The sequence below is a fragment of the Leucoraja erinacea genome, chromosome 1 (genome assembly GCF_028641065.1).
Source record: "Leucoraja erinacea ecotype New England chromosome 1, Leri_hhj_1, whole genome shotgun sequence".
Classification (NCBI taxonomy): Eukaryota; Metazoa; Chordata; class Chondrichthyes; order Rajiformes; family Rajidae; genus Leucoraja; species Leucoraja erinaceus.
In genome coordinates, this window is record NC_073377.1 from 55,287,569 (window position 1) to 55,315,320 (window position 27,752).

Below are 27,752 nucleotides of genomic sequence, written 5' to 3' on the forward strand. Positions count from 1 at the left end.
ACTATAAGCAGTTGAAGGCAAGGAAGCAGTAAGTCAGACAGGGTGTACATTAGGCAGCTGGTGTTTAACCACTCACTGACATTAAGACCCAAGTTTTCATTGTTGAAAGGAATTTTGTCTAAGGGTGGGATGTTGAAATGCGTCAAATGAAACACATTTCAAACACTTGCTGTTAGTCATAGAATTCTGGTTTATGTGTTTCATAGGCACATTGCTTGTTACTAATACTAAATGAAATTGTGTAGTAAGAACTGGCTTCTTTGATTTCATCAGTATTTATACATGTAAACATAAAGTAGAATAACACAGAACTTCAAAGCTACAACAACAAAGTAAGGCATGTTTGTTTCTGTGCTTATCTTTATTGGCACAGGGAGCAGATGTAAGATCTAGTAATAAGGGAGGCTAAAAAGTATTTAGTTCCTTCACATTTTATCCTCGGATCAATTACAGAGTTGGATTGACAAGGGAACTAATAGTTCCTTGCCCCAATTGTTTGAAAATTACTTGGTCAAAGAACACTGCTGAGGAAAAAGGGACAAATATAAGATAAATAGACAACAAAAAACCCAAGTAACAGATCAACAAACCAACCTCCAGTGTACGGCTTCCAGTTGTAATATTTGCCACGGAAAGGTAAGTTGTCAAAGTCTGCACACTGCTTTTCACGAAAGTCTCGCGATCCAATCGGACATGACTGAACGAAGGGGTTGGGGAAGATAAAAACATTTTTTTGGTTTATTTTGTGCAAATTTCTTATTTTTGACATAATTTTTCTCCCAAGAAAAACTACATTTTTATCATCACATGCCACAGGAATTGAATGTCAATTGTCACTGAATGCACATATTGTACATAAAGACATTATTTTTCAAACAGAGAACGTTTCTTAAAATGTGGCCATGTACTAATCTTGAACTTCTGAAGTTTAGCTTTAAATATGTGTCACCAAAGTAGTACAAATGCCTTATTATCTTATTTAAATATCAAATTGTAGCCTGGGTACCTATCATCAAGTATGTTTAGAATGTGGTCGTATTGATGCCGAAGCCTCAAGCAAAACTACACAAAACGTATCTATCCCCAATAACGAGTCTATTGTGACAATTTCATTACAGACCACATCTTATTGTCACTGCAAAAGGATCACTTTTCAGCTTGTCCACTGTTAATGAATCAAATAGGAGCACGTTGGAAAATCACAATAGACAATTGTGATTAACAATTGATTTTAAATGTAAGAGAATTGTGACAGTGTTTAACTAGGGCATGTGCTTAATGCGAGTAAAAACCACCATGAAGTGAATTATCCAGTCAATTTTTATTACTTTTGCTGTTGAAACCAAATTGGATATTGACTTATGTTTTTAGTTGTGGTCCTATATACATGAGACTTGAAAATGACGCAAGCAAATGCTTGATGTTCCGAAAAATATAAGAGGCCACCCAACACCTGTCAGAATAATATAGATGACTAAGTTGAATCCACACCTACTGGCTCACCTTTGATGACAACAACAGAATGTGACTGAAGACATTGAAATATAGATAAATAGGTGCAGGAGTAGGCCCTTCAAGCAAGCACCGTTATTCAATATGATCATGGCTGATCATCTAAAATCAGTATCCCATTTCTGTTTTTTTCCCCATATCCCTTGATTCCTTTAGCACCAAGAGCTAAATCTAAATTTCTCTTGATAACATCCAGTGAATTGGCTTCCACTACCTTATGTGACAGAGAATTCCACAGATTCACAACTCTCTGGATGAAAAAGTTTATCCTCATCTCAGTCCAAAATGGCCTACCCCTTATTCTTAAACTGTGACCCCTGGTTCTGGGCTCCCTTAACATCAGGGACATTTTTCCTGCATCTACCCGTAAGAATTTTACATGTTTCTATAAGACCCCTCTCATCCTTCTAAATTCTAGTAAATACATGCCCGATCGACCCATTCTTTCATGATATGTCAGTCCTGCCATCCCGGGAATTAACTTGGTGAACCTACGCTGCACTCCCTCAATAGCAATAATGTCCTTCCTCAAATTAGGAAAAGTACCAAAATTGAACACAATACTCCAGGTGCGGTCTCACCAGGGCCCTGTAGAACTGCAGTAGGACCTACTTGCACCTAAACTCAAATCCTCTCGCAATGAATGCCAATTAGCGTTCTTCACTGCCTGCTGTACCTGCATTCTTACTTTCAGTGACTGATGTTCAAGCACACCCTGGCCTGATTGCACCTCCCCCCGAAACGTCACCCATTCCTTCTCTCCAGAGATGCAACCTGTGTCTACCATACAGAAAATAATCTGCCTTCCTGTTCTTGCCACCAAAGTGGATAACCTCACATTTATCCACACTATACTGCATCTGCCATGCATCTGCCCACTCACCCAACCTATCCAAGTCACCCTACAGCCTCATAGCATCCTCATCGCAGCTCACACTGCCACCCAGCTTGTGTCATCTTGGAGATGTCACATTTAATTCCCTCGTCTATATCGTTAATATATTATAAATAACTGGGGTCTCAGCACCGAGCCTTGCAGCACCCCACTAGTCACTGCCTGCCATTCTGAAAAGGACCCATTAATTCCTAGTCTGCTTCCTGTCTGCCAACCAGTTCTCTTTCCATGTCAATACCCTACCCCCAATACCATGTACTCTAATTTTGCACACTAATCTCATGTGTGGGACCTTGTCAAAGGCTTTTTGAAAGTCCAGATATACCACATTCACTGGCTCTATCATATCCATTTTACTTGTTACATCCTCAAGAAATTCCAGAAGATTAGTGAAGCATGATATCTCCTTCATAAATCCATGCTGAATGGACCGATCTATCACTGCTTTTCAAATGCGCTGCTATAACATCTTTAATAACCGACTCAAGCATCTTCCCCACTACCAATGTAAGGATAACTGGTCCATAATTCCCCGTTTTCTCTCCGCCTCCTTTCTTAAAAAGTGGTTACGTTGGCTACTCTCCAGTCTACAGGAACTGATCCAGAGTTGAGAGAACATTGGAAAATGATCACCAATGCATCCACAATTTCTAAGGCCACCTCCTTGAGTACTCTGTGATGCAGACCATCAGGCCCTGCGGATTTATCTCCCTTCAGCCCCGACAGTTTACCTAACACCATTTCTTGACTATTGTGGATTCCCTTCAGTTCCTCCTTCCCACTAGATCCTCGGTCCCTGGCTGTGCTGAAGAAAATGCTGTGGAGATTCACTAGGATGTTGCCTGAATTTGAAAACTTTAGTTATATGGAGAGATTGGATAGAATGGGCTTGTCTTCCCTGGAGCGAAGGAGGCTGAGGGATGATCTGATAGAGGTATATAAAATCATGAGAGGCGTTGATAGAAAAGATAGTCAGTTTCCCCAATGAGAGAACGCAAAGAGTAGGAGTAAACTGGTCCTTTTCACAATGGCAGGCAGTGACTAGTGGGGTACCGCAAGGCTCAGTGCTGGGACCCCAGCTATTTACAATATATATTAATGATTTGGATGAGGGAATTGAATGCAACATCTCCAAGTTTGCGGATGACACAAAGCTGGGGGGCAGTGTTAGCTGTGAGGAGGATGCTAGGAGGCTGCAAGGTGACTTGGATAGGTTGGGTGAGTGGGCAAATGTATGGCAGATGCAGTATAATGTGGATAAATGTGAGGTTATCCACTTTGGTGGCAAAAACAGGAAAGTAGACTTTTATCTGAATGGTGGTCGATTACGAAAAGGGGAGATGCAACGAGACCTGGGTGTCATGGGCAATCATTGAAGGTAGGCATGCAGGTGCAGCAGGCAGTGAAGAAAGTGAATGGTATGTTAGCATTCATAGCAAAAGGATTTGAGTATAGGAGCAGGGAGGTTCTACTGCGGTTGTACAGGGTCTTGATGAGACCACACCTGGAGTATTGCGTACAGTTTTGGAAAATACATCCTTGCCATTGAGGGAGTACAGAGAAGGTTCACCAGACTGATTCCTGGGATGGCAGGACTTTCATATGAAGAAAGACTGGATAGACTCGGCTTGTACACGCTAGAATTTAGAAGATTGAGGGGGGATCTTTTAGAAACTTACAAAATTCTTAAGGGGTTAGACAGGCTAGATGCAGGAAGATTATTCCCGATGTTGGGGAAGTCCAGAACAAGGGGTCACAGTTTAAGTATAAGAGGGAAGTCTTTTAGGACCGAGATGAGAAATTCATTTTTCACACAGAGAGTGGTGAATCTGTGGAATTCTCTGCCACAGAAGGTAGTTGAGGCCAATTCATTGGCTAGGTTTAAGAGGGAGTTAGATGTGGCCCTTGTGGCTAACGGGATCGGGGGTATGGAGAGAAGGCAGGTACGGGATACTGAGTTGGATGATCAGCCATGATCATATTGAATGGCGGTGCAGGCTCGAAGGGCCGAATGGCCTTCTCCTGCACCTATTTTCTATGTTTCTATATTAAAAACAAGAGGGTAAAGGATTAAGGTGAGAAGGAGTTTTTAAGGGGATCTCGGGAGGGGAATGTTTTCACACAGAGAGTAGGTGATGTCTGGAACATGCTGCCGGAGGAGATGAGGGAATCAGATACAATTACAGTGTTTAAGAGGCAGTTAGACTGCTACTTGAATAAGCAAGGCATGAATACAGATCTAGGACCAAATACGATTAGTGCAGAAGAACAAAACGGTCAGCATGGAAGTGGTGTGCTGAAGGTCCGTTTCTGTGTTGTACAACTCTCCGAGTTAGCTATACAACTGACAATAAAACTCAAAGTGGAATTTCAACTCCCCTTAAATCAAATATACTTTTTACAAACCTAATCTGAAGCTAAACAGTATTTTGGTTGATTGGATTTATTACAGTAGGTTGCCATAGGAGTGGCACAATAGTGCTGCTTGGAGACCCACTGCCACACAGCTGCAGTAACTCAGGTTGAAGCCTAACCTCTGGTGCAATCTATACAGGTTGCAAGTTCTTCCTGTAACTGCATGGGTTTTGTCTGGATTCTCCAATTTCCTTCCACGACCCAGTAGATTAATTGCCCCTTGTATGCAGATGAGTGGTAGAATCTGGGATGGTCTTTGGGAATATAGGAAGAAGGAAATGGGTGAGAGTAGAATGGTGTTAAAATGGGTACCCCATGGTCAGGAAGAGTATCTTTATTCTGAAATATACTGAGGTTGAAAATCCCAATAGTTGACATCCAGGTGTAAGTGACAGGATGCATCTTCTCCGAACTATCAATATTGACCACCAACAGCAAGAAAAAAATCACCACTGGACAATTGCTCATTCCATTTGCAGCAAAGTTCAGGAGTCAGCTAGGTGAAGGAATTACAAGAGTCAGTCAGGTCTGGTACCAGGACCACCCGAATAAGGAGGATTCCATTTCCACTGTATGCTTGTGTCAATATACACATCAATGCTGGCCTCCGTACATGAAACCCAGAGTTGCAGAACTCTCTAGTTTGCTCCCATTTTTCTGTTGGGTGGGAAGAGGTTATACATTTAAAAAAAGCCCCCAAAAACTTTGCATAAGAAAGGAACCCCAGTTGCATTCACGACCAGACAATTTGCACAACTGCACCCCTGCCCTTTGCTTCAACTGTACCTCATCCCATCAAAACATACTCGCAGGCCTTATGGTGGGACTGTACTGGAGACAGTTATGTATACCAATGTAGCTTAGCTTTGCCTTACTTGTGCCTCAGGGAGGGTGGCACAATTGTAGGTGGGATTTGACATGGGATTGATCGAAGGCATGGAGATATTGATACTCCTGTTGCAGTGAGTCCTCGGCCCCTCTTATCACAATGCCCTTATTCATGATAGGCAGAAACTCCACATATTAAACACTATCCACAGCCTTAGTGCAAAACTATGTCAGGGTGCGTCCAACAATGGCCTGGCTTCTGGCTGAAGTCAAAATATTTGTGAATTTTTGAAATAGTAAAATTTGGCAGTTAGTCAGTGGAGCACCAGTGCAACAAGTCACGAGACAAGCTCTCAAAATGACTGCCCATAGTGAATGTTTCCGCCAAAAGGTCAAAGCTACAGGTCAAACCAAACTTACAAACTATACACAACTCTAAAGCGCATTTCATTATAATGAGCGGCCTTCACTAATTATAGAGACCAGGCACACAGAAATATACTGCTTTTTCTACCACATGATTGCTGTGTAATTAACTCAATGGCTCCCACACATTGAAGGCTTATTGTCTAAAAGGTGGCATTTTTCTCATTTGTTGACTGATACCTAACTGTTTTCTTTGTTTTTTTGGCAGCAACACAATATTAAAAAGTACAATAAATTGATCCCAAACATTGTTTCGAGCTCCCGATTCAAATTACCTGAGACTTTTTAAAAAACGTTTTGAACTAGCTTGGAATATTTTCAGAGATTTGGGTCTCTTTTCTTAAATTGTGCACCTGCTGCTAATCTACAGATCCGTTATGTTTAAATAATAGTGTCAATTTAAATGTTTGAAAAGGTTTAGGGATCACTAAAAATATATAGAGGATGAAAGGATAATATTCAAGAAGGCGGTGATGTTTGATGTTGGACATTAATAGTCACTGGGTATATATTTATCATTGGGTATATATTGTTGACCACTATTACCATAGGCAATCTCAAAGGACAAATAACAAATTTTGAATTGAGCTGACCATAAACCTTTCAAGCCTGCTCAATGCTTCAACCAAATGGTGAATCTTGAACAAAGCCTTGTTTGTAATTCTCATTGTAAGAAAGTTATAAAGGTTTCTGGATTCTAATATTATATTTCAGTGAAGAAATCCACAGATGACTGGTTATCTACAAGGGCAGGGACAGGCCACCTTGTGTAAGGTTGCAGCTGCCTCGTGTTTAGTGCTGGGTCTTTTGTTTGGGGAACAATTCAAATAACTAAAAACATTGGCCTAGAAATTCTTTCACACGGCATAACATTTTAGTACACAAAGGAGTTTAATGAAGAGCCAAATAGTGAACTGTATGGGTCATTTCTGAAGGAGAATCTCTTAAGCCAAAGGAAGACCTGCATCCTTGGTCATGGTGTCTGGTGTATGGATCCACCTACAAATGGATCCCCTTGAGGATGTTATTCATTTTCTTTCAGGTGCAACTTCTTTCTTGCTGCATGTCCTTCGGGACCCACAGTAGATCCTTGCTCTTAGTGTCACAATCTCTGCCTCACATGAGCAAGTCCATCCTGATCTACTATCCACTAGCCAAGCATTCCTCAACTACTCCCAGTCTTTGTCTCCACCAACCATTTCTGTTTTCCTCCACCAGGTGCAACTCTCAGTAGAATGCCATATGTGCGTACATGTGCACCCAGAGTCCGATCAATTGCACACAACCGTGGACTGTGAGGAGGTCTACCTACAAAACATCTATTGGGCCTTTCCTCCCTCCCCATCACATCTCCTGTGCAATGCACAGTAAGTATTGCAAGGCCAGGGCCTTAATGTTTCATCCAAAAGATAATTTGAAAGACAAATCGAGTGTGCTATTCCAAAATCAAAAAGAGACACCAAGAATACTGGAAATCTGAAGCAAATGCAAAATAAATGCCAGGAATGTAAAAGATTTATAAAACTTATTGCCTCTTCAGAACAATTATAATGGAAACATCCCATAGAAATTCTATGATTATCTTTCTAGTGCTGATTATGATTAGCTGAATGTGTATTTCAGAGTATTCTGTACTTAACATGTGAATAATATTTATTGGATGTCAGAATAATTGCAGAAATTAAACCTTAAATGATTATCCAGTACCATTGTGAGTGAATGGCAAAGGTTTTACTTACATCTGTGTTACACGAACGATACCGTTTCCGTTCACCAAGGCAGTACTTCCCTCCACCCGAAGGCCTGTTTTACAATTTTAAAAGAATTGATTCATGAAATGGTCTCTATTTTCCTACACAGGACTGAGAATTCGACAAAAGGACAAGTAATAAAAAATAAAACCACCTAAGCAATCACTTAAATGAAATATGGAAACTCATGCAGTATTTTTACTACCTTTGAGCACAGAACCAAAATGTTTATAGTCGGAAGGGAATTTAAAATATCAACTGATTATTATTATTATTATTATATTATTTTACAGAACCAAAATGTTTATAGTATTTTGCAAGATTGTTTCATAAAACCATTTGCAAGAATAAGGTGGGGGGGGGGGGGGGGGGGGGGGGGGGGGGGGGGGGGGGGGGGGGGGGGGGGGGGGGGGGATGCATTTTCAGATGAATGACATCCTTCCTATAAGCTAGGCAACCGGAACTATACGCAATGCTTCAAGTGTTGACACACCAACATATTGTACAATTGTAAAATTATGTCCCGACTTTTACTCAATATTCTCACCAATTGAGTCATGTGTGCCAAATACCTTTTCCCCATCCTGTCTACCTTGCAACTTCCATGAGAACCATGCATTTGTACCCCAATATTTCTCTGTTCTATAACACTCTTTAGGGTCCTGCCATTTACTGTCTTTGCCCTGTCCTGCCCTGGTTTAACATGCAACATTTGACACTGGTCCGAGTTAAACTCCATCTGTCATTTCTTGGTCTACATTCCCAGTTTAGCTATATCCTGTTGTACATTTAGAAAACCTTCTTCACTGTCCACCAACTTTGGTCTCAAACATACTAACCATGCCAACTACATTCTCATTTAATTAATTAATATAGATGTCATAAACAGGGGACCAAACATTGATCCTTGCTGCCTCTAATCAGACATACAACTTTCTAATCCTACCTTCTGGCTTCTACCACCAAGTCATTTTTGCTAAAGTCCATGTAGGCAATGTCTACCACCCTGCCTTTGTCAATAATATTATTAAAGCTCTCTAATGGGCATGTGTAATTTTGTGAAAATTTCTGAAAGCTTCTCTGTATACAAGAATGTCATGTTCTGATCACTTCTCCAAGTGAAGTTCACTGGAGATGAAGAGGAAAAAAGTCAAAACAGTCACAAAAATGCTGAGGTTGTGTTGTTTATTCCCTACAAATGATATATTTGTTCCCTTGCAACAGTGCACAGTCGCATGGCAAGAAAGGAGGGGATAGTCCTTCTTCCGTAAAGTCCAGCCCTTGGAGCTGTGCTGTCTTTGAAATATGGCAGGCAAGGCAATGAGGTCTCGATACCTGAAATTGACCATGATTCATATGTTCACTCAGCCTCTCATTTGCTGCAAAAGGAAGAGGGGAGAGAGAGCATCGGGGGCCTCTGCAATTCTGCAGGGAAATATAAAATGCAAGATATGGCATAGATCAGCTGCTCTGGACTGAACAATTTAAAGGACAGTGACTTCAGCACAATCTAGGGAAAGGTGCAGGGTAGAACCTGCTGATGCAAGAGGTCAGAAATGCCTAGTAAAATCTAATATAGACACAAAAAGCTGGAATAACTCAGCGGGACAAGCAGCATCTCTGGAGAGGAGGGAATGGGTGACGTTTCAGGTCGAGACCCTTTTTCAGAGATAATGCTCCTTGAAATAGGTCAAGGTAGGAGTGCGGTTTCATGCATACTCTTTTGGGCACGGTGTTACAGCCGGCAGAGAGAAGCTCCTCCTGGACCTCCTCCAGCAAGATCTCAGGCTATGTTGAATAGTAAAGATACCATGTAAACTGCCATAAGTTGAGACTCAGCAGAATGTTACGCAGTGGCACACAGAAATTTGAGTATTTTAAGTGTGATGCTGCAAGGCAAAAAATACCATGAAAGCCTGCCTCGTTCATGGCTCAAGCACCACACAAGGATATATTTCATTATGTGAATGTCCCACACAGAAAATGCCTTATTTGTACAAGTTCCAATCTTTATGTGTATATTGTAATTTCTGCAATAACTTAGGCGACTGTAAAATACAAATTCCATTGCATTCTGAAAAGCAATAATTTTCACCTAGTAGTGCTAAAAATGCAGTTCAATTCAGTTTTAATCTCACCAAATAAGTACCATTATTACTGTAATTGCAGGAGAATATTGCAGCTTCCTTACACCAGTCTTTTGCTGCAGATAACAAAACACATGTGATATTACAAGAGACTAGGTTGGATTCTCCATGCTGGCTGGGATCATTTAAAGGATGACAGTGAAACTGATACAGGACTGTAGAATTGCATGTGGAAATGGAATTCCTGGGCCATAGCAATATCAGATGAGGATGGTAGTGAACCAAGTTATTTAATTGGAGGCCAGAGGGATATTTTGTGCTGGAGTAACTCAGCGGGTCAGGCAGCAGCTTTGGAGAACATATAAGTGATGTTCGGGTCAGGAAGCCTTCCACAGACTGATTGTGGTTGAGGCGGTAGGGGGGAGGAGAAAGCTGGAAGAGAAGAGGGGCGGAGAGTCTCCACAAAGCCTGGCGAGGGATAGATGGATAAAGGTGTGGAATGGGGTGTGATTGGCAGAAGGTTGGACAAAGGCCAGAGATGATAAGACACAAGGATAAAGATGGGCAAATTGTAAAGATAGGGGAAGAAATGTATGTGGAAAAGGGAGGGGGGGGGGGGGGGGGGGGGGTGGGGGTGGAGGTGGGGGGAAGAAACCGGTGCATGTTTAGGCCTGCGACCCTTCTAGACACGCACCCAATTCTCTCCTCTTTCACCACCTCCACATATTCCTTCCTCCAGCTTCACAGCTCGCACCCTTTCAATCCTAATCTCACACCTATCGTCTTTGCTTCTATGGTCTTTGCTCAGTCAAAATCCCCACTCACATGCATTTTCCTATCCAGGCTTTGATTTGCCCCTCCTCTCTTCCAGCTCCCCCAACCGTATCGCAACCAATCTGAAGTAGGATCCTAACCCACAACATCACCTACAGAGATGCTGCCGGACCTGCTGAGTTACTCCAGCACTTTGTGTCTTTTTTTGTAAACCAGCAACTGTATTTCCTTGCTCCTCCAGAGGGATATTATTCCTTCCGTAAGCACCTCCTGGCTCTTGTTTAACTCGGCCCCAATGCTGGCCAGAGTGATCGTCCATCCTATTACAATCAGAGTTTTATTCACATCGTTATAGCTTGATTAGTAATTAGTGGTCTAGTTTGTTTCTTGCAGCTATCTGTTTTAACGACCTGTACATATTAGTTATGTTCGTGGAAAAGGCAGATTGTGGGGAGAATGTTTCTCTGCAATATTGGGATAGATGCAAAGCCTCAAACGTTATCCTGATTTGTAGTCAAATGCAAGGCAAGCATTATTAATCAATCATTATATATGTTGCCAATCCTACAGCATCTATTTACACCACACCAAAATTTCACCCTAGCCCACAAGTCTCTGTGAGTCTTTCTTAATGTTATACTCCCCCACTTTCTCCAATGGACTTGACACAGACTCTGGAAATTCACTTTCCACACGTTCACTGTATTCAATACAATACAATACAATACGGTTTATTTGTCACATTGCACATAAAGTGCAAGTGAAATGAATATGAAATGAGTATTCCACCAGAAATATATATTTTTTTCAATTTTTTTTAAAAATTTAAGCACAATGTCCCTTAATTTTTACTTCATCCAGGTATTTCAAGATATCATCACAATATCATTAAGAAAATGCCTGAAGAGTCAACATTTTCCCAGGGAAGAATCCAGATACAAATGTCCTGCATTTACTTCAGTTAATTCAGGATTTGCTCTTAAAAGGTTAAATTCGATTCACCAGTGTCAAATCCCCTGACATGCATACTGAATGGCATCCCAAACTTTAATGAGTGAGCTATTTGTCCAGACTATGTGAACACCATCTTTCTAATTTCTCCAACTTTGTCAAGATAGGAGAACACCAATACAAATCTACCTCATAAATTCTTGCACCATCAATAACTTCTAGCATTTCTGTCGAGATCCTTGGATATGTTCCCTGTGATATTGTTCCCTTGGCTCAGAGAATAATTTTTTCCCTCTGTATTCTAATCACTAACAAGAAACATTATTTTAGACCAGATCTGTTTTATATTTATTGAGGAAAAATAAAAGATCATTTATTTCCTTTGAGGAAAAAATATTTCTTTGTGTTGACAGCAGTTCCGCCTGCTCATCATGACTCATTAGAAGACTTTAATTTGTTTCAAATGGTGCTAATGGGTGGTAACTGTTTCAACACAGGATTAGTAAACTTAACCATATCCTTCCATCTGGTTAATTCAAATATTGAAAATACATTTGGAAAGTTTTACCACAGGGGAAGAGCAGTTGAGATAATATTGTTACTTCTTGTAAGACCCCAACATCTGGTTTGAAACTTTGGGTGGTGCTTTCTGATCCGTTTAAAGACAATAGATCATGGAAGCCAAGCAAAGAGCATAGGTGAGGCAATCCAGAACAAGAGGCATAAGTGTTATTTAACAACTTGGTTACTTGTGCATGTGAACAATCAAAGGATAGTGAAATCTAGAACTTGGTCTGAAAACAAGGTCCTAATGTTCGATCAAATGAACTTTTCTAAACAATGAGATCAATAATATGTTTTTGTATCATGAATTTGCAGCAAAGAGAGGTAAATAAAGTTGAGACACCAATCAACAATGATCTAAATCAATGTTTAACAGTCAAGCCCAGTTAAATGTTCTAGTCATTGTGGCCAAATATAATCAGATGAGTGGCGTTGGATGGCGCAATAGGTCTGTGGTTCAGTATAAATAAGGCCAAGTCTTAAAACTGCTGCCAAGCAGCTGGTAAATCAACACCAGTGTGTCATGCAGATCTGGACAATGAACGGCCTCTAACACAGGCGTTAGTGAGTCTGAAGAAGGGTCTCGACCCAAAACGTCACACATTCCTTCGATTTAAACCAGCATCAGCAGTTCTTTCCTTCACATTACTGTTTCTTGCCCACGCATCAAACTTTTACTTTAAACGTTGACTTTAAATGTATAGGTTTAAGAAGGAACTACAGATGCCGGAAAATCAAAGGTAGACAAAAATGCTGGAGAAACTCAGCGGGTGAGGCAGCATCTATGGAGCAAAGGAAATAGGCGACTGGCAGTCTGAAGAAGGGTCTTGACCCGAAACTTCGCCTATTTACTTCGCTCCATAGATGCTGCCTCACCTGATGAGTTTCTCTAGCATTTTTGTCTACATTAAATGTATAGGTGTCACTTGTCCAGTTAAACTATAGTTTCTCCATATTAATATATGAATATTTTATAATGTATATATTCTTTAATGATGATGATATATCTCACTATTTTAGTAAGGCTCACTAAACAATACATACATATGACGCAAGTTGCTTCATTGATAAAAATACAATTTGATATGTTATCCTACTCATATAATGTAACCATTGTCTTTAATGAGAAACATAAGATAAATAGTATAATTTACAAGTGTTATCCTCGAATATTAGAATTTCCATATATTGTTATTTGATTGAAATCTTTATAATGAATACATAAAACAATGTTACCGTGCAGTTTTCAAGTATATCTTTTTGCTCTGGCTTACTTTAGTTACTTACGCTGGACTGTCACAGTGTCTCAGAGATGAGGAGACTCCTCCCCCACATGTCCTACTGCATTCTCCCCATATGGACCAAGGTCCCCAGCCCCCATCTACACTCTGAGGCCAAGTACCAAAAGGTACACATTCGCCTTGATAACACCACTGTAAGAGAGAAGAAAGCACATAATTAGCTTAAGTGACATTATGCAAACAGTCCTACATATTAAGCAATGATGAATTAGAGCAATAAATATTCCTAAGAAAATGTAAACTATAGATTTAAATGTCAAACACTTTTGTAAAACAATTTTGAGTCACAGTTGAATTATTAGAAGAAAATTCTAATTGGACTGAAAAATGTTATAACATATGCAAGTAAACTAGTTTGCATTTGTTTTATATGATGATAAAGTTGAGTAACATACTGAAAATTATGTCACACAGTGCTGGGATAACTCAGTGGGTCAGGCAGTTTCTCTGCTTCAGACTGAACAAAGGTTCTGCCCCAAAATGTCGCCTATCCATGTTCTCCAGAGATGCTGCTTGACCTGCTGAGGTACTCCAACACCATGTCTACTTTAGCAAATCAGCGCCTGCAGTTCCTTGAATCTGTATATTCAGAAAATAATGTTGTTCAAGATTGCTATAATTGCATTTCAGTTAATTTCTTGGATAAGTTTTTAGGAAATTGGTTCTGATAAATACAATATTCTCCACATTGTATCAGCATCAGAAATTACTCAATCAATTACTGGGCTGTCAGGTAACAGTTAACATTCATTCTAGATTATCTCAGCAAGGTGCTTTAACCTACATTTAAGAAATTAACTTGTTTCTACAACTTTGTAAATATTTTTATTTTCCATTCCAGTCATCCTATTAAATTCTCCAAATATAGTGTTAAATATATTTAACATTTAATTCTGTGATTTGTTGAACATCCACGGGAACTATGATGAGATAAAAACACGCACAAACTCAAGATGAGAGCCGGCACAGTGATGCAGCAGTGCAGATGCTGCCATACACCCATCCTGACTAAGGGTGCTGTCTGTGCAGAGTTTGTGCCTTCTTCCTGTGACCACTTGTGTTTTCTCCGGATGCTCAGACTTCCCCCCACACGCCAAAGGTGTACAGTTTTGCAGGTTAATTGTCATCGGTAAATTGTCCCTAGCGTGTAGGATAATGAACGAGGATCGGTGCTTACTTAGTGGGCCGAAGGGCCTGTTTCCGTGCTGTATCTCTAAACTAAACTAAATGAGTCTGTCAACGTCAATGAGACAGTGGAGGCAAGTGGAAAAGGGGAGTGAGAGACTGGTGAGCAGGTATAAAGTTTGAGATGTCAGTGAGAGGATGGATCTGGGCAGCAACATGTGGGACTTAAACCAGGCCGTGCTCTGAAAAGTATGACATTAGTGTTCAGAACTGACTTCAGTAGAAGGCAGGTACATGATAGGCAATTAATATTTCCAACCGATTCATTTTTGCTTTATAAATGATCAGCTATCACGGTATGGAAGGGCCAGTCAGCTGTTGAGTGGAACATGTCATGCGGTGGAACTCATAGACATCTATGCAGCTATGCATAGGGAATGTTTTCAGCTGCAGTAGCTTAGACTCCAGGTTACAGGACTTGATCAGCAGCTGGGATAACTGTAGTAATTCCACCATTCCACAATCCCTCCCCAATCTTTGCACATCTCCAATCCTTTCCACTCTTCAGGTTTCATGTATTTTGTGTTTTTATGACTGTTGGCAGATTATGATCTGCTCACCTGTTGGCAAATCATAAATAAAGTTCTATTGTATCGTTTGTCCTTCATGTCAGATTTTCACTTTTGTTCACTTGAATCATGGGAGACCCCTTCCACCCCTGCAACGGACTGTTCCAGCTGCTACGGTCAGGCAAACGCCTCCGTTGCCATGCTGTGAGAACAGAGAGGTTGAGAAGGAGTTTCTTCCCAGAGGCAATTCGGACTGTAAACGCCTATCTCACCAGAGACTTACTCTACAGAACGTTTTTCCTTCCACTATTTATTATGTAAAAGAATATGTGTGTTATGATTGTGTTTATAATTTGTTTGGTTGTTTTGTTGTTTGTCTTTTGCACAAAAGTCCGCGAGCATTGCCACTTTCATTTCACTGCACATCTCGTATGTATATGTGACAAATAAACTTGACTTGACTTGACTTGACTTGACTTGACTTGTGGGGACAATGTTCAGTCAGTGTAGTCAGAGATGGGACTACAGTGGCTCAACTACAAAAGAAGACAGGGAGAGTAAGAGGGAACATTTGATGGGAGATTCAGTACATTAGGAGCCAGAAAAGTATCTTGTAACATAGAAACATAGAACCATAGAAAATTGGTGCAGGAGTAGGCCATTCGGCCCTTCGAGCCTGCACCGCCATTCAATATGATCACGGCTGATCATCCCACTCAGTATCCTGTACCTGCCTTCTCTCCATACCCCCTGATCCCTTTAGCCACAAGGGCCACATCTAACTCCCTCTTAAATATAGCCAATTAACTGGCCTCAACTACCTTCTGTGGCAGAGAGTTCCAGAGATTCAACACTCTCTGTGTGAAACATGTTTTCCTCATCTCGGTCCTAAAAGATTTCCCCTTTATCCTTAAACTGTGACCCCTTGTTCTGGACTTCCCGAACATCGGGAACAATCTTCCTGCATCTAGCCTGTCCAACACCTTAAGAATTTTGTAAGTTTCTATAAGATCCCCCCTCAATCTTCTAAATTCTAGCGAGTACAAGCCGAGTCTATCCAGTCTTTCTTCATATGAAAGTCCTGACATCCCAGGAATCAGTCTGGTGAACCTTCTCTGTACTCCCTCTATGGCAAAAATGTCTTTCCTCAGATTTAGAGACCAAAACTGTACGCTATACTCCAGGTGTGGTCTCACCAATACCCTGTACAACTGCAGTAGAACCTTATGCAGTAACCATATATGGCCTCTGAGATAGTATGTGATAATGAAGGAACCATTGAACTCTGGTATCAACAACATAGATAGAAAAAGTGCCGAGGTCCTCTTAGCAGATATTAGGGAACTTGGAAAAAAATTTAAAAATTACATCTTCAAAAGGAGTGATCTCAGGCTTACTCCCTAAGCCCTGCACTGACAAGAACAAAAATAAGTAGATAGAGGGAATGAATCAGTGGCTGGAGAAATGGCTCAGGAGCAAGTGCTTTAGACTTCTGAGTCATTGAGGTCATATCGATGTCCTCCAGAGAGGCTGCCTGACCTGTTGAGTTATTCCAGCACAATGTGTTTTTTTTTGTGGTAAAGTACCTTGTACCTTCATTTCTGGGCAAGTGCGACCCACCTGCACAAGTTTGACTGGTTACCCCTCAGTAGGATTTGGGGCAATATCCTCACAGGGCCTATTAGAAAAGATTAAACTAGCCTGGCATGGGGGATAAAAATCACAGGAGCAATGCAGTGAGCAGAGAATCAAAGCGGTCAGTGAAATGGAAAAGAAACACGCACAATAAATAGGGGAAACAAAGGCAAGCAGTAACATTATGTCAAAGTACAGTCAACATTAAAAGGACAAAGCTAAAGTTGCAAAATCTAAATGCATGCAGCATTCACAACAAGGCAGATTAATTAAAAACACAGACAGAAGTAATGGCAGATGATCCAACTGCCATTAGGGAAACGTGGCTACAGAGTGATCAAAGCAGTATATCCAAGGGTATTCAACATTTACGAAGGACAGGAAAAAGGAAAAGGAGAAGTGGTAGCACTGTAAACAAAGGACGGGATCAGCGGAGCAGTGAGGAATGATCTATGCTCAGTAGATCAAGATGTAGTTTTAGAAATGAGTGGAGCTAAGAAACCGAAAAGGGCAGTAAATATCAGTGGAAAGTATTTGTCAGTTAACAAGTAGCAGTTATAATACTGGAAATGGCATAAATAAGTCATTTCAAAAGTGCCATATGACTAATGCTGTCATCATGGGAGACCAGACGGGGAGGAAGAATAAACAAAAATACTGCTTGGAAAAATATCAATAAACCAAGGGTGGAGAGACTGATAGGATTTCTGAGTATTGAAAGGCAGTTGAGGGATTTTTGAATAGTGCACGATAATGGTGCTTAGATTGAAGACTAGGTTTGGAAAAATAAAGATGTGGCAGTAAAATAGAAAAGTGACATATAAAAGTAATTAAATTGGAAGGTATAGATGGACAAAGAGTCTCCTTACACACCCAACGCAGAGGTGAAACAAACTATTGAAATGTGTAGGAAAGAACTGCAGATGCTGGGTCTCAACCCGAAACATCACCCATTCCTTCTCTCCAGAGATGCTGCCTATCCCACTGAGTTACTCCAGCATTTTGTGTCTACCAAGCAATTGATATGTTGGCCTACCAACAAGATGACCACATTTGAGAAGCAAGGATGTCCTGCTACAATTATACAGAGATTTGGTGAGATCACATTTGGTACGGGAGGTGCCCCCGAGTATAAAGGCTGAATGCTGGTCGATCTGGATCAATGCGACGGCTGGAGGCCCTGCAGCAGCCTGGGACTCGATTAGATTGGGCGCCACTCCAGCAGATAGAGCGGGGCACAAAGCGGTGGACCAACGGTGGTGGACGCCTGCAGCTTTGCTTGGCCAGACCGATCATGCAATGCTATCAGGACAATGGGCCTTTATGGCCAGCTGCAGTTAAAGCAACCTGGACTTGGAAAATGATGCCAAGTTACTAGGAGTAAATATTACCAGCAACTTGGCCTGGACCAGCCATATCAAAACAATGGCCAAGAAACCCCCTCACACCACCACTTCTTTAGAAGGTTTAGGAAGTTTGCATGTCCCCAACAACTCCACCCAAGCTCACAAGATCTTGCAGAGAGTTGTGGACGCAGCGCAGATCATCACGCAGACCAACTTCCCATTCATTGAATCTATCTACACTTCATGCTGCAAGGACAAATCTTACCCCGGACACTCCCTCTTCTCCCCTCTCCCATCAGGTAAGAGGTACAGAAGTGTGACAACGCATACCTCCAGATTCAAGGACAGTTTCTTCCCAGCTGTTATCAGGCAACTGGACCACCCTATCACCAACTGGAGAGAGCTACCAACTACCTCATTGGAGATCTTTGGACCATATTGAATCAGACTTTACTGGACTTTATCTTGCACTAAACATTATTCCCCTACACTGTGGACAAGCTTGATTATAATCAGGTACATGGCTGGTCTTTCCGCTGACTGAATAGTACGTAGCAACAAAGCTTCTCACTGTACCTTGGTACACGTGACAATAAACTAAACTAACAAAACAAAAACCTGACAATGCTGGAACATGTTCTCAGTGGACTATACATTCTGTACTTAATCTAGGATTGTGTTTATGGAAAATGATAATTAACTGATCTGTATTAAAAAATAGGATTTCACCATAATAAAGAACCATTGAACCAATGGCAGTTCACTAGAAGCTAGAAGAATGAGAGGTGATCCAATTGAAAATATAAAAATTCTAACAGGTTTAGACAGATTGTATGCGTTTCTCCTAAATGAAAATAAAGGATCACAATTGGTTAAAGGGCAAGAGATTCAGAACCAAGATGAGGAGAAATTTCTTCAATGAGAGATTGGTTAAGGTATGGAATATGAAGTTTGTGGAGGCCGTCATGAATATTTTGAAGAAGTAATAAAGTTCTTGACATAATAGTATCAAGGATCTAGAGAGTGCACTGCAAGGTGGTACTGATGTAGATGATTGACTGTGATTGAATTTGCAGCGCTATATGGCCAACTCTTTCTCCAGTTTTTCCATTCCAGTCTTGATGAACATTTGCAGCTGGTGTAAAGAGTCAGATAGTCTGCTCCTGTTCCTAATTTTTATGTTTTGTTTATGTTTCTTAATTCAATGCCAAACTATGTTAATCCATTATTCTAAAATAGTTTCAAGCACAAGCTTTTGGGTGAGTGCTGTTCCCTACTATCACCCATTTTCCCAAATGCTAAACAAATAATTTCATTATGGACAATTTAATTCAAAACATTTTCTAAAAAAGTGTTTTCCAAAAATGATTGCACCATCTCAAAATCCATTTAACAGACACAAGTACAATACATCAAAAATGTTTTAAAAAGATCCAGCTAATCATTTTAAATTAATATCATGAACTTTGCTCCATAGCTTTTCCATTCATTTGCAGGAAATAAAGTGATGGAATGGAAGATGGGAAAAGACCATTTTTGCATATTAGTTGTGAATCTCCCATCACTTCATGCTGAAAGGTCACTGAAATACTGGGGTGGGTTTTCTAAATACCCATATTATTAGACATACAGAAACATTTTCATCAAACGGATTTCAATTCCACAAGAGAATTGCCAAATCTCAATAGCATTTTGAAACAAAAACTAAGAAATATTTAAAGTATTTAAAAAATAAAAAAATTACATAATTACTAATTACTTCCCAATAACATAAAATGAATGAACATCCTGCAAATATAGCAGGATTGTACTTTGTGGGCAGCTGCAACTGAGACTGTAAAATGGCACCCGTTGTATATGGACTCAGTAGGCTATTCTGTACATTCTCTACTGACTGGGGCGATTGTGCTTATTGATGGGGATAATTTTACTGAGCTGTAAGCAAAAAATGCATTTCCCTCTACCTGGTACACGTGACAATAAAGAAACCTTGAACCATTAGGCATACTCAAAAAACACTTCCACTGCTTGGAAGCAATAGAAGCCATGAGTCCCACAATACTGTGACCCGCTTCAGTAGGCATCTTGCTTCTGCACAGTACACAAGGAGACCATGGATGAAGAAGAGGAGACTGGAATAAAAACAGAGAATACCACAGGCACTCAGCAGGTGAAGCGGCATCTGTGAAAAGTGATACAGTGTTAATGTTTTTAGGTCCAAGGCTCTTCATCAGAACTGAGAAAGAGAGATAACAAGTTAAGTGTATAGAGGCAGAATAGGTGGAGAAAAGATGAGAAAAGAAAGGGAATATCTCTGATAGGGTGAGACTGAATGGGTTAATGTGGCAGTTTGATGCAGATTCTGCCTCTTTGTCTGCAAGATGTATTTCAATAGACAAAAGGTGCAGGAGTAGGCCATTTGGCTCTTCGAGCCAGCACCGCCATGCAATGTGATCATGGCCTATCATCCATAATCAGTGCCCCGTTCTTGCCTTTTCCCCATATCCCCCGACTCCGCTATCTTTAAGAACCCTATCCAGCTCTCTCTTGAAAGCATCCAGAGAACCTGCCTCCACCGCCCTCTGAGACAGAGAATTCCAGACACTCACAACTCTCTGTGAGAAAAAGTGTTTCCTTGTCTCCGTTCTAAATGGCTTACCCCTTATTCTTAAACTGTGGTCCCTGGTTCTGGACTCCCCCAACATCGGGAACATGTTTCCTGCCTCCAGTGTGTCCAAACCCTTAACAATCTTATACGTTTCAATAAGATCCCCTCTCATCCTTCTAAACTCCAGAGTGTACAAGCCCAGCTGCTTAATTCTCTCAGCATATGACAGTCCCGCCATCCTGGGAATTAACCTTGTAAACCAATGCTGCACTCCCTCAACAGCACGAATGTCCTTCCTCAAATTAGGGGACCAAAACTGCACACAATACTCCAGGTGTGGTCTCACTAGGGCTCTGTACAACTGCAGAAGGACCTCTTTGCTCCTATACGCCTCTTGTTATAAAGGTCAACATGCCATTCGCTTTCTTCACTGCCTGCTGTACCTGCATGCTTACTTTCATAGACTGATGAACGAGGACCCCCAGATCCCATTGTACTTTGTCGGAAATCGCCCGAAATTCTGGTTCCGGCCGCTGGATGATTTGGGAGAAAAAAATGCGACCATCAGGGGACAAACTGTCCCCTGCACAGTTGGGGAAGCATCGCAAAATGACGCCATCTCTCCGCACGTGCGCAGTGGGCCTGGGCGGGATCAGACTGCCATTGTACTGCACCCATTCAGCTCGATACCTCGTGTCTACTCCAGGTAAGTAGTGGGATATTGTGTTGCAGGAGGGAGAGTCTGTGAGGGGGTCTAATCCGCCTGCGGGATGATTTAGTAACCCATTTCTCCGGGCCCGAGGGATGGAGGGGAGGGGGGGGGGGGGGGGGGGGGGGGGGGGGGGGGGGGAGGAGGGGGGGGGGGGGGGGAGGAAGGGAGGAGGTGGGTGCGGTGTCAGCCAGCCTGACGACCAGACCGTCCTCCCGTCGCCGGGCGGGAGTGGCTGAATCTGAAACAGTGGCTGTAACCCCGACACCAGACGCCGTTGTGGCGGAGCCCGCGCCCTTCGCCTCCCCCCGCCGCCAGGGCCCAAGCCATCTTCTGCCAAACGCCATCCTCCCCGCTGACCCCATCCAACCCCGCTGGACTCACGCCACCCCTGCTGCCTGACCCCGCCAACCCCGCTGGACCCACGCCAACCCCTGCTGGACCCACGCCAACCCCGCTGGACCCCACGCCAACCCCGCTGGACCCACGCCACCCCCACTTGTGATGTGCGCAGCTGCACGTCGCCGGGCTGCCTGAATCTGAACCCAGCGGCTGTAACCCCAACACCAGACGCCCCGCGGACCCACGCCCCTCGCAACCCTGCTGGACCCACGCCACCCCCGCTGACCCCCGCCACCCCCGCTGGACCTACGCCAACCCCGCTGATCCCCCCGCTGGGCCCACACCACCCCCGCTGACCTATGCCACCCCCGCTGACCCCCCCCGACCCATGCCATCCCAACTGACCCCCGCTGGGCTGACCCCCACCAACCCCGCTGACCCAGGCCACCCCCGCTCGTGATGTGCGCAGCATGCACATTATTTCACATTACATTTTTTGTAATCCTGTCATGCCACCCCCCTTTTTGAAAAGCTTCGTATGGGCCTGCTGTAGAATTAAAGTGGCAAGCAAACGGATGCTCAAAGTCATTCTTGCTAACTGAGTGCAGCTGCTCTCTAAAGCGACCACACTGCGCTTTTGGTTTCTCCAATTAAGAAGATATTCATTCTATAATGTGGGCAAGAAGCTTGGTACATTTGAAAGAAGTAGCTTCAATTTTTCTGGGATGCTTTACTGTGTGCAGCACATCATGTTCTGGATTTGTGGTCATCTGGTGCATGTTGGAATCATCAGCTGATCTTAACTCCGTGAAAGCCTATTCAATTTGTCTTTGTAGTTGTTTGTCTCTTGAATCCAGCCAGAAAAAAAGTTATTGTGTAGGAAGGAACTGCAGATGCTAGTTTAAAATGAAGATCGACACAAAAAGCTGGAGTAACTCAGCTTTCAAAAGCTCAGTTACTCAAGCTTTTTATGTCTATCTTCCGAAAAAAATTATTTTTCCTCTTAATCACTATTTTATTTGTTAAGTAATCTATTTGTCACGTTAGTTTCAATTGATCATCTTGATTTTTGAAAGGTATTGCTGATTTGCTAAGCATTATATTATTCCACAGTTATGTTGAGCAATATTTGCTTTGCTTTTTTCTTCATTTCAAAGATCTTAATACTGCCAGTTTTGATTCTTGGGTCATGTTAAGTTTACCATTCTCTGAACACATTCCTCCACAGGGTGTCATAACTAGCAATTAGTGTCCTTTCTGTGGGCTATTAACTAGATTTCCAACGTGCTCTCTTGTTTATGAAGGTGTGGGAGTGGGCCGCTGGAGGCCCTGCAGCTGCCTGGGGCTCGGTTGGACTGGGCGCCGCTCCAATAGGCTGACCACATGGACCGGATGCGGCCTACAGCGGTGGAGCAGTGGCGGAGGACACCATGGCTACGCTTGGCCAGGCCGACCCTGCAATGCCTCCAGGACAACAGACCTTCATAGTCAGATCAAGAACCCTGTACTTACAACAACTGGGAAATGGCGGCAAACTGGCGACTCTGTATACTGTGTAAGAAGGAAATGCAGATGCTGGTTTAACCCGAAGAGACCCTTCTTGGTCTTTAGGTCTCAACCCAAAACATCATCAATTCCTTCTATCCGGTGATTCTGCATGTCCTGCTGAGTTACTCCAGCATTATTTGTCTATCTAGACTCTGTGTACTGTCTCAGTGTACTACTGCTATCCATTTGTACTGTATCTGAGATGCTTATCTGATCTGTCGAAGTGCTTAAGTATACCGACACTTGTACTGAACTGTACACACACACACACCCCCCCCCCATCAAAAAAATAATAAAAACTACATTAAAATGGGACAAAAAAATAACAAAAAGACAAACGGACTGCAGAGGCCGCTGCGACGTGAGTCGCTATGCTGCTTTATCAAATCTCTAGGCCTTGTGTTCTAAATTGCATAGTCCATTACAATACATAGATCATGTTGCCAATTTGTTTTGAGGAATGCAGTGCGTATCCAGCACAGATCAAACTATTCATTGGCTGAACACATTTACAGGGGCTAATATTATTAATGGCAAGCACTGAATATAGTTTGTTTCTCTTAAAGGAATGGTTCATTGCGGGCATGTACTCTGCTGAAATTGACCTGGGAAATGAATAACGGTATAATGTGGAAGAGTGCTCCATCAGCATCAAGAACATTTTATTGTCATTTGTACCGAAACGGAACAATTAAATTCTTACTTGAAGCAGCAGCAAGTTGTAAATGCAGTATTTAATAGATAAAGTAATAAACAATTAAAAAATAAGGTCAAGGCGCAAAACATCCAATATAGCCCAAAAATAAAACAAAGCCCAAAGTTCCAAGTGCAACACAAGCAGTTTGTATTTTGGAGTTTAGTGGGAGTTCAATTGCCTGATTGTTGTCAGGAAGAAACTGTTCCTGAACCTGCCCTTACTGTTGCCTTTCAGCCAGCAGCCCTGCATATACACCTTCACAGCAAATGGTGCAGCTATAGCCAGACACAGCGTCAAGAATCTTTTGAGGTCATCCAAGGTCATTTGCAGTATCCACGATTCAAACCTCTGCCAAAGGCTTGGCACTGTGTAAGAACATTACACCAGCCAGAAGCAGACAAAAAACTGGCACTGATATCCAAAAGAGTGATCAGTTGGCCACTGAATGGTTGAGCCATTATTTCATTTGTGAACTATGTTTAGAATGCTTATTTTGTGATAGCTTCTATTTTGGCATTGTTCTCACACCTCTTTCATTAGCTACATGTTGTTTCACCACAGAGCTTCAAATGTAATTGGGACATCTCAGATCACCATTTAATGCTGGCATCTGACTTCAACCAATGACCTGCGCTATGGAGGTAGCTCCAAACCAGGGCAGTTCTCACATGCATCATATTGTCATAAAGTATAAAGAGAATAGTACAGCACAGAAAGAGGTCCTTCAGCCCATGCCAACCATTATGCCTATCTACAGTAATCACACTTCCATATCCCTCTATGCTTGCGCATTCAAATATCTGTCCAGATGCATCAAAAAATTCTGTCGCTGCTCTTGTATCCACCACCTCCTCAGGCAGCTCATTCCAGATACTAACCACCCTAACTTCCTCCTTCTCACCATAAACCTATTCCTCTTGTTATAGATATCCCTACCATGAGAAAAATGCCCAGTCTATGTCTCTCATGATTTTATATATCTCTATCATGTCACCCTCAACCTCCTGCACTCCAAGTTAAACAGACCCAGCCTATCCAATATCTCCTTATAACACAATCCTTCCATCCCAGGCAATAACCTCATGAATCTTTTCTGAATCCTCTTTAGCCTAATCATGTTTTTCCTATAGTATGGTGATCAGAACTGCACACAACAATGCAAGTGTGACCTATCTAACTGACTTTTCACATGACTGTACATGACAATCCAACTCTCATACTGAATGAAAAACGCAAGAATGCTGGAGTAACTCAGCAGGTCAGGCAGCACCAGTGGAGAAAATGGATAGGTGGCGTTTCAGGTTGGGATCCTTCTTCAGAGTCTGCAGCAGAACCAGTATCTACAGATTCTTGCTTCTACTTCTTATACTGAATGCTGCATCTGATGAAGGAAAGCATGCCACATGCTTTCCTTACCACCCTATCTACCTCTGTTCTCATTCTCAGAGATCTATGTATGCCGGTTTCTCTGTTCAACAATGCCATTCCATAGCCCTGCCATTCAATACATTTGCCTTGCCTTGCTCTGGCTTAACGCTTTAGGTTGTACGGAAGGGGGGGGGGAGGGGGGGGGGGGGGGGGGGGGGGGGGGGAAACCGAGGGAATGTCCAAGAAACCAAGTAAAATTGGATGACACAAACTGGGATTGACAGAGATGGCGAAGAGGGCTTGTCAATTTGTTTCGGAAAGGTGGAAATATAGGGAGAACAAAGGAGTCGGAAACATAAAACAACAGGTGAGATATTGTTCCCCGTGGCTAATTTTGGGCATCATTGCAACAGAGTAAGAAGCTAAAGTCAGAAAGTTGGAGCGGCCCGAGGATTGAAACCAAAAGGCAAATGAAAGCTCAGTGTTACAAGCGCAGAATGAATGAAGGTGACGGGGAAAAACAGGCAGCCAATTTTCCTGTGCAGAGAAGATGATATCGGGAGCACTGAGTGCGCCCAATTGGAAGAGGTGCAAGCGAATCTCATTTTCCATCTGAAATTCCTAGGACTCGACATTAAATTCCATAATCTCCAATAATCTGCCTTTCTAGTTTCTGTCAGAACTAGCCACATCTGGTGTAGTGACAGGGAATGTGGGAGGTGTTCAACGCGTCCTGGGGTCATTATGGAAGGAGCACTGATCAGTCATTGACCTTTCCTGCTGCGATTCAGAGGATAGTCTGTGGTTTTAATTCTCTATCTGTTAGTGTTGCCCGACCTGCTGAGTATTTCCAGCATTTTCTGTTTTTCATTTTGCTCTCACGACCTGCTGCATCCCACTTGAACAAAATGATATGTTGGAAGTTCTGTGTGAATAGAAAGTATCAGCAACAATTGCGAGACTCTGCAAATATATTTCACTGCCAAGGTCTACTGGAACTCTTGACTTCTAACCATTTTAACTCTCCTTCCCTCTCCCATGTCGACCTTTCTGTACTTGGCCTCCTGGATTGCACGCAGGTCACACGCAAACTGGAGGAACAGCACCACATGTTCTGCTTGGGTAGCTTATAACCCAATGATATCAACATTGAATTCTCTAACTTCAAATAATACCCTATATTTCCTCTTTCTTCCCCATACCCCCCACCCCAGTGCACCCCTATTCTCCCACCATCGCCCAAACTGCACCACCCCAGTGCACCCCTATTCTCCCACCATCTCCCAAACTGCACACACCTCTCAGTCACCCTGCTCCTTTCCCTCCTTCATGCAGTCATCACAACCCATTTTATTATTAATGTTTAATGTTTTATGTATCATTCTTAACTGTCACTGTATGTCATGTTGTCACTTGTGGGCGGAGCACCAAGGCAAATTCCTTGTATGTGAATACTTGGCCAATAAACTTATTCATTCATGCATTTGCCTTTTAACCTCCCTCTTTTTCCTTCCCCTATCCTCTTCCATCCACATTCCTCCTTGTCTTTACATTTCACTCCTCTTTGCCTCTGATGATGTCGAAGTCTTGACCCGAAATAAGACTCGACTCAAATCATTAACCATCAGCCGTTGGTTTATTTTACATGCGCAAGGGGAGAGGCGTTTAAGTTAAAGGCTGTGATCACATCTCTAGATAGACACAAAACGTTGGAGTAACTCAGCGGGACAGGCAGCATGTGTAGGAAAGAACTGCTGACTTCAGTTTGAAGAAGGGTCTCGACCCGAAATATCACCCATTCCTTCTCTCCAGAGATGCTGCCTGTCCCGCTGCGTCACTCCAGTATTTTGTGTCTATCTTCAGTGTAAACTAACATCTGCAGTTCCTACACAATCATGTCTCCAACATTAGTTGATACAACAGAATATTTATACACCAAAAAGATGACAAGTGCTGGAGTGCAAAGATGAGGTAGATTGATGTGTTAATTATCAGATCCGTTACTTTACTCTTACATTATACCAAAGCCGTGACTTCTCGTTTCCACTCACAATGGAGTACAAAGGAAATGATAATCAATGTGTTAATAAGCAGATACCCTCCAGCATCTTCCTGGCTCTGCACGCAATAGAGTACAAAGGTTGGGGCAATCAGCATGTTAATGTACTCCCCACCCCTCTACTGTGATGCAGGAGTCACCTGTATTGCTAGTTTTATGAATAAAGTATATTTAAAAAAGAAACTCTGTTTTGTAAAAGAAAAAATGTTTTACATGATATAAAAGATTCCTGATGAATTCCT

At 42.1% G+C, this 27,752-nt stretch overlaps 1 protein-coding gene across 4 annotated transcripts in view; it reads right to left on the minus strand.

Moving 5' to 3' along the window:
- Nucleotides 1–27,752, minus strand: part of adamts6 (ADAM metallopeptidase with thrombospondin type 1 motif, 6) — a 281,109-nt gene that overhangs the window by 60,348 nt on the left and 193,009 nt on the right. For all 4 annotated transcript variants that reach the window (XM_055635078.1, XM_055635071.1, XM_055635051.1 and 1 more), the window contains 3 exons: nt 13,491–13,636; nt 7,816–7,879; nt 595–697 (listed from right to left, as the gene is read on the minus strand). In XM_055635078.1, the coding sequence (XP_055491053.1) occupies nt 595–697; nt 7,816–7,879; nt 13,491–13,636 (313 nt within the window). The remainder of the gene's footprint in view (nt 1–594; nt 698–7,815; nt 7,880–13,490; nt 13,637–27,752) is intronic.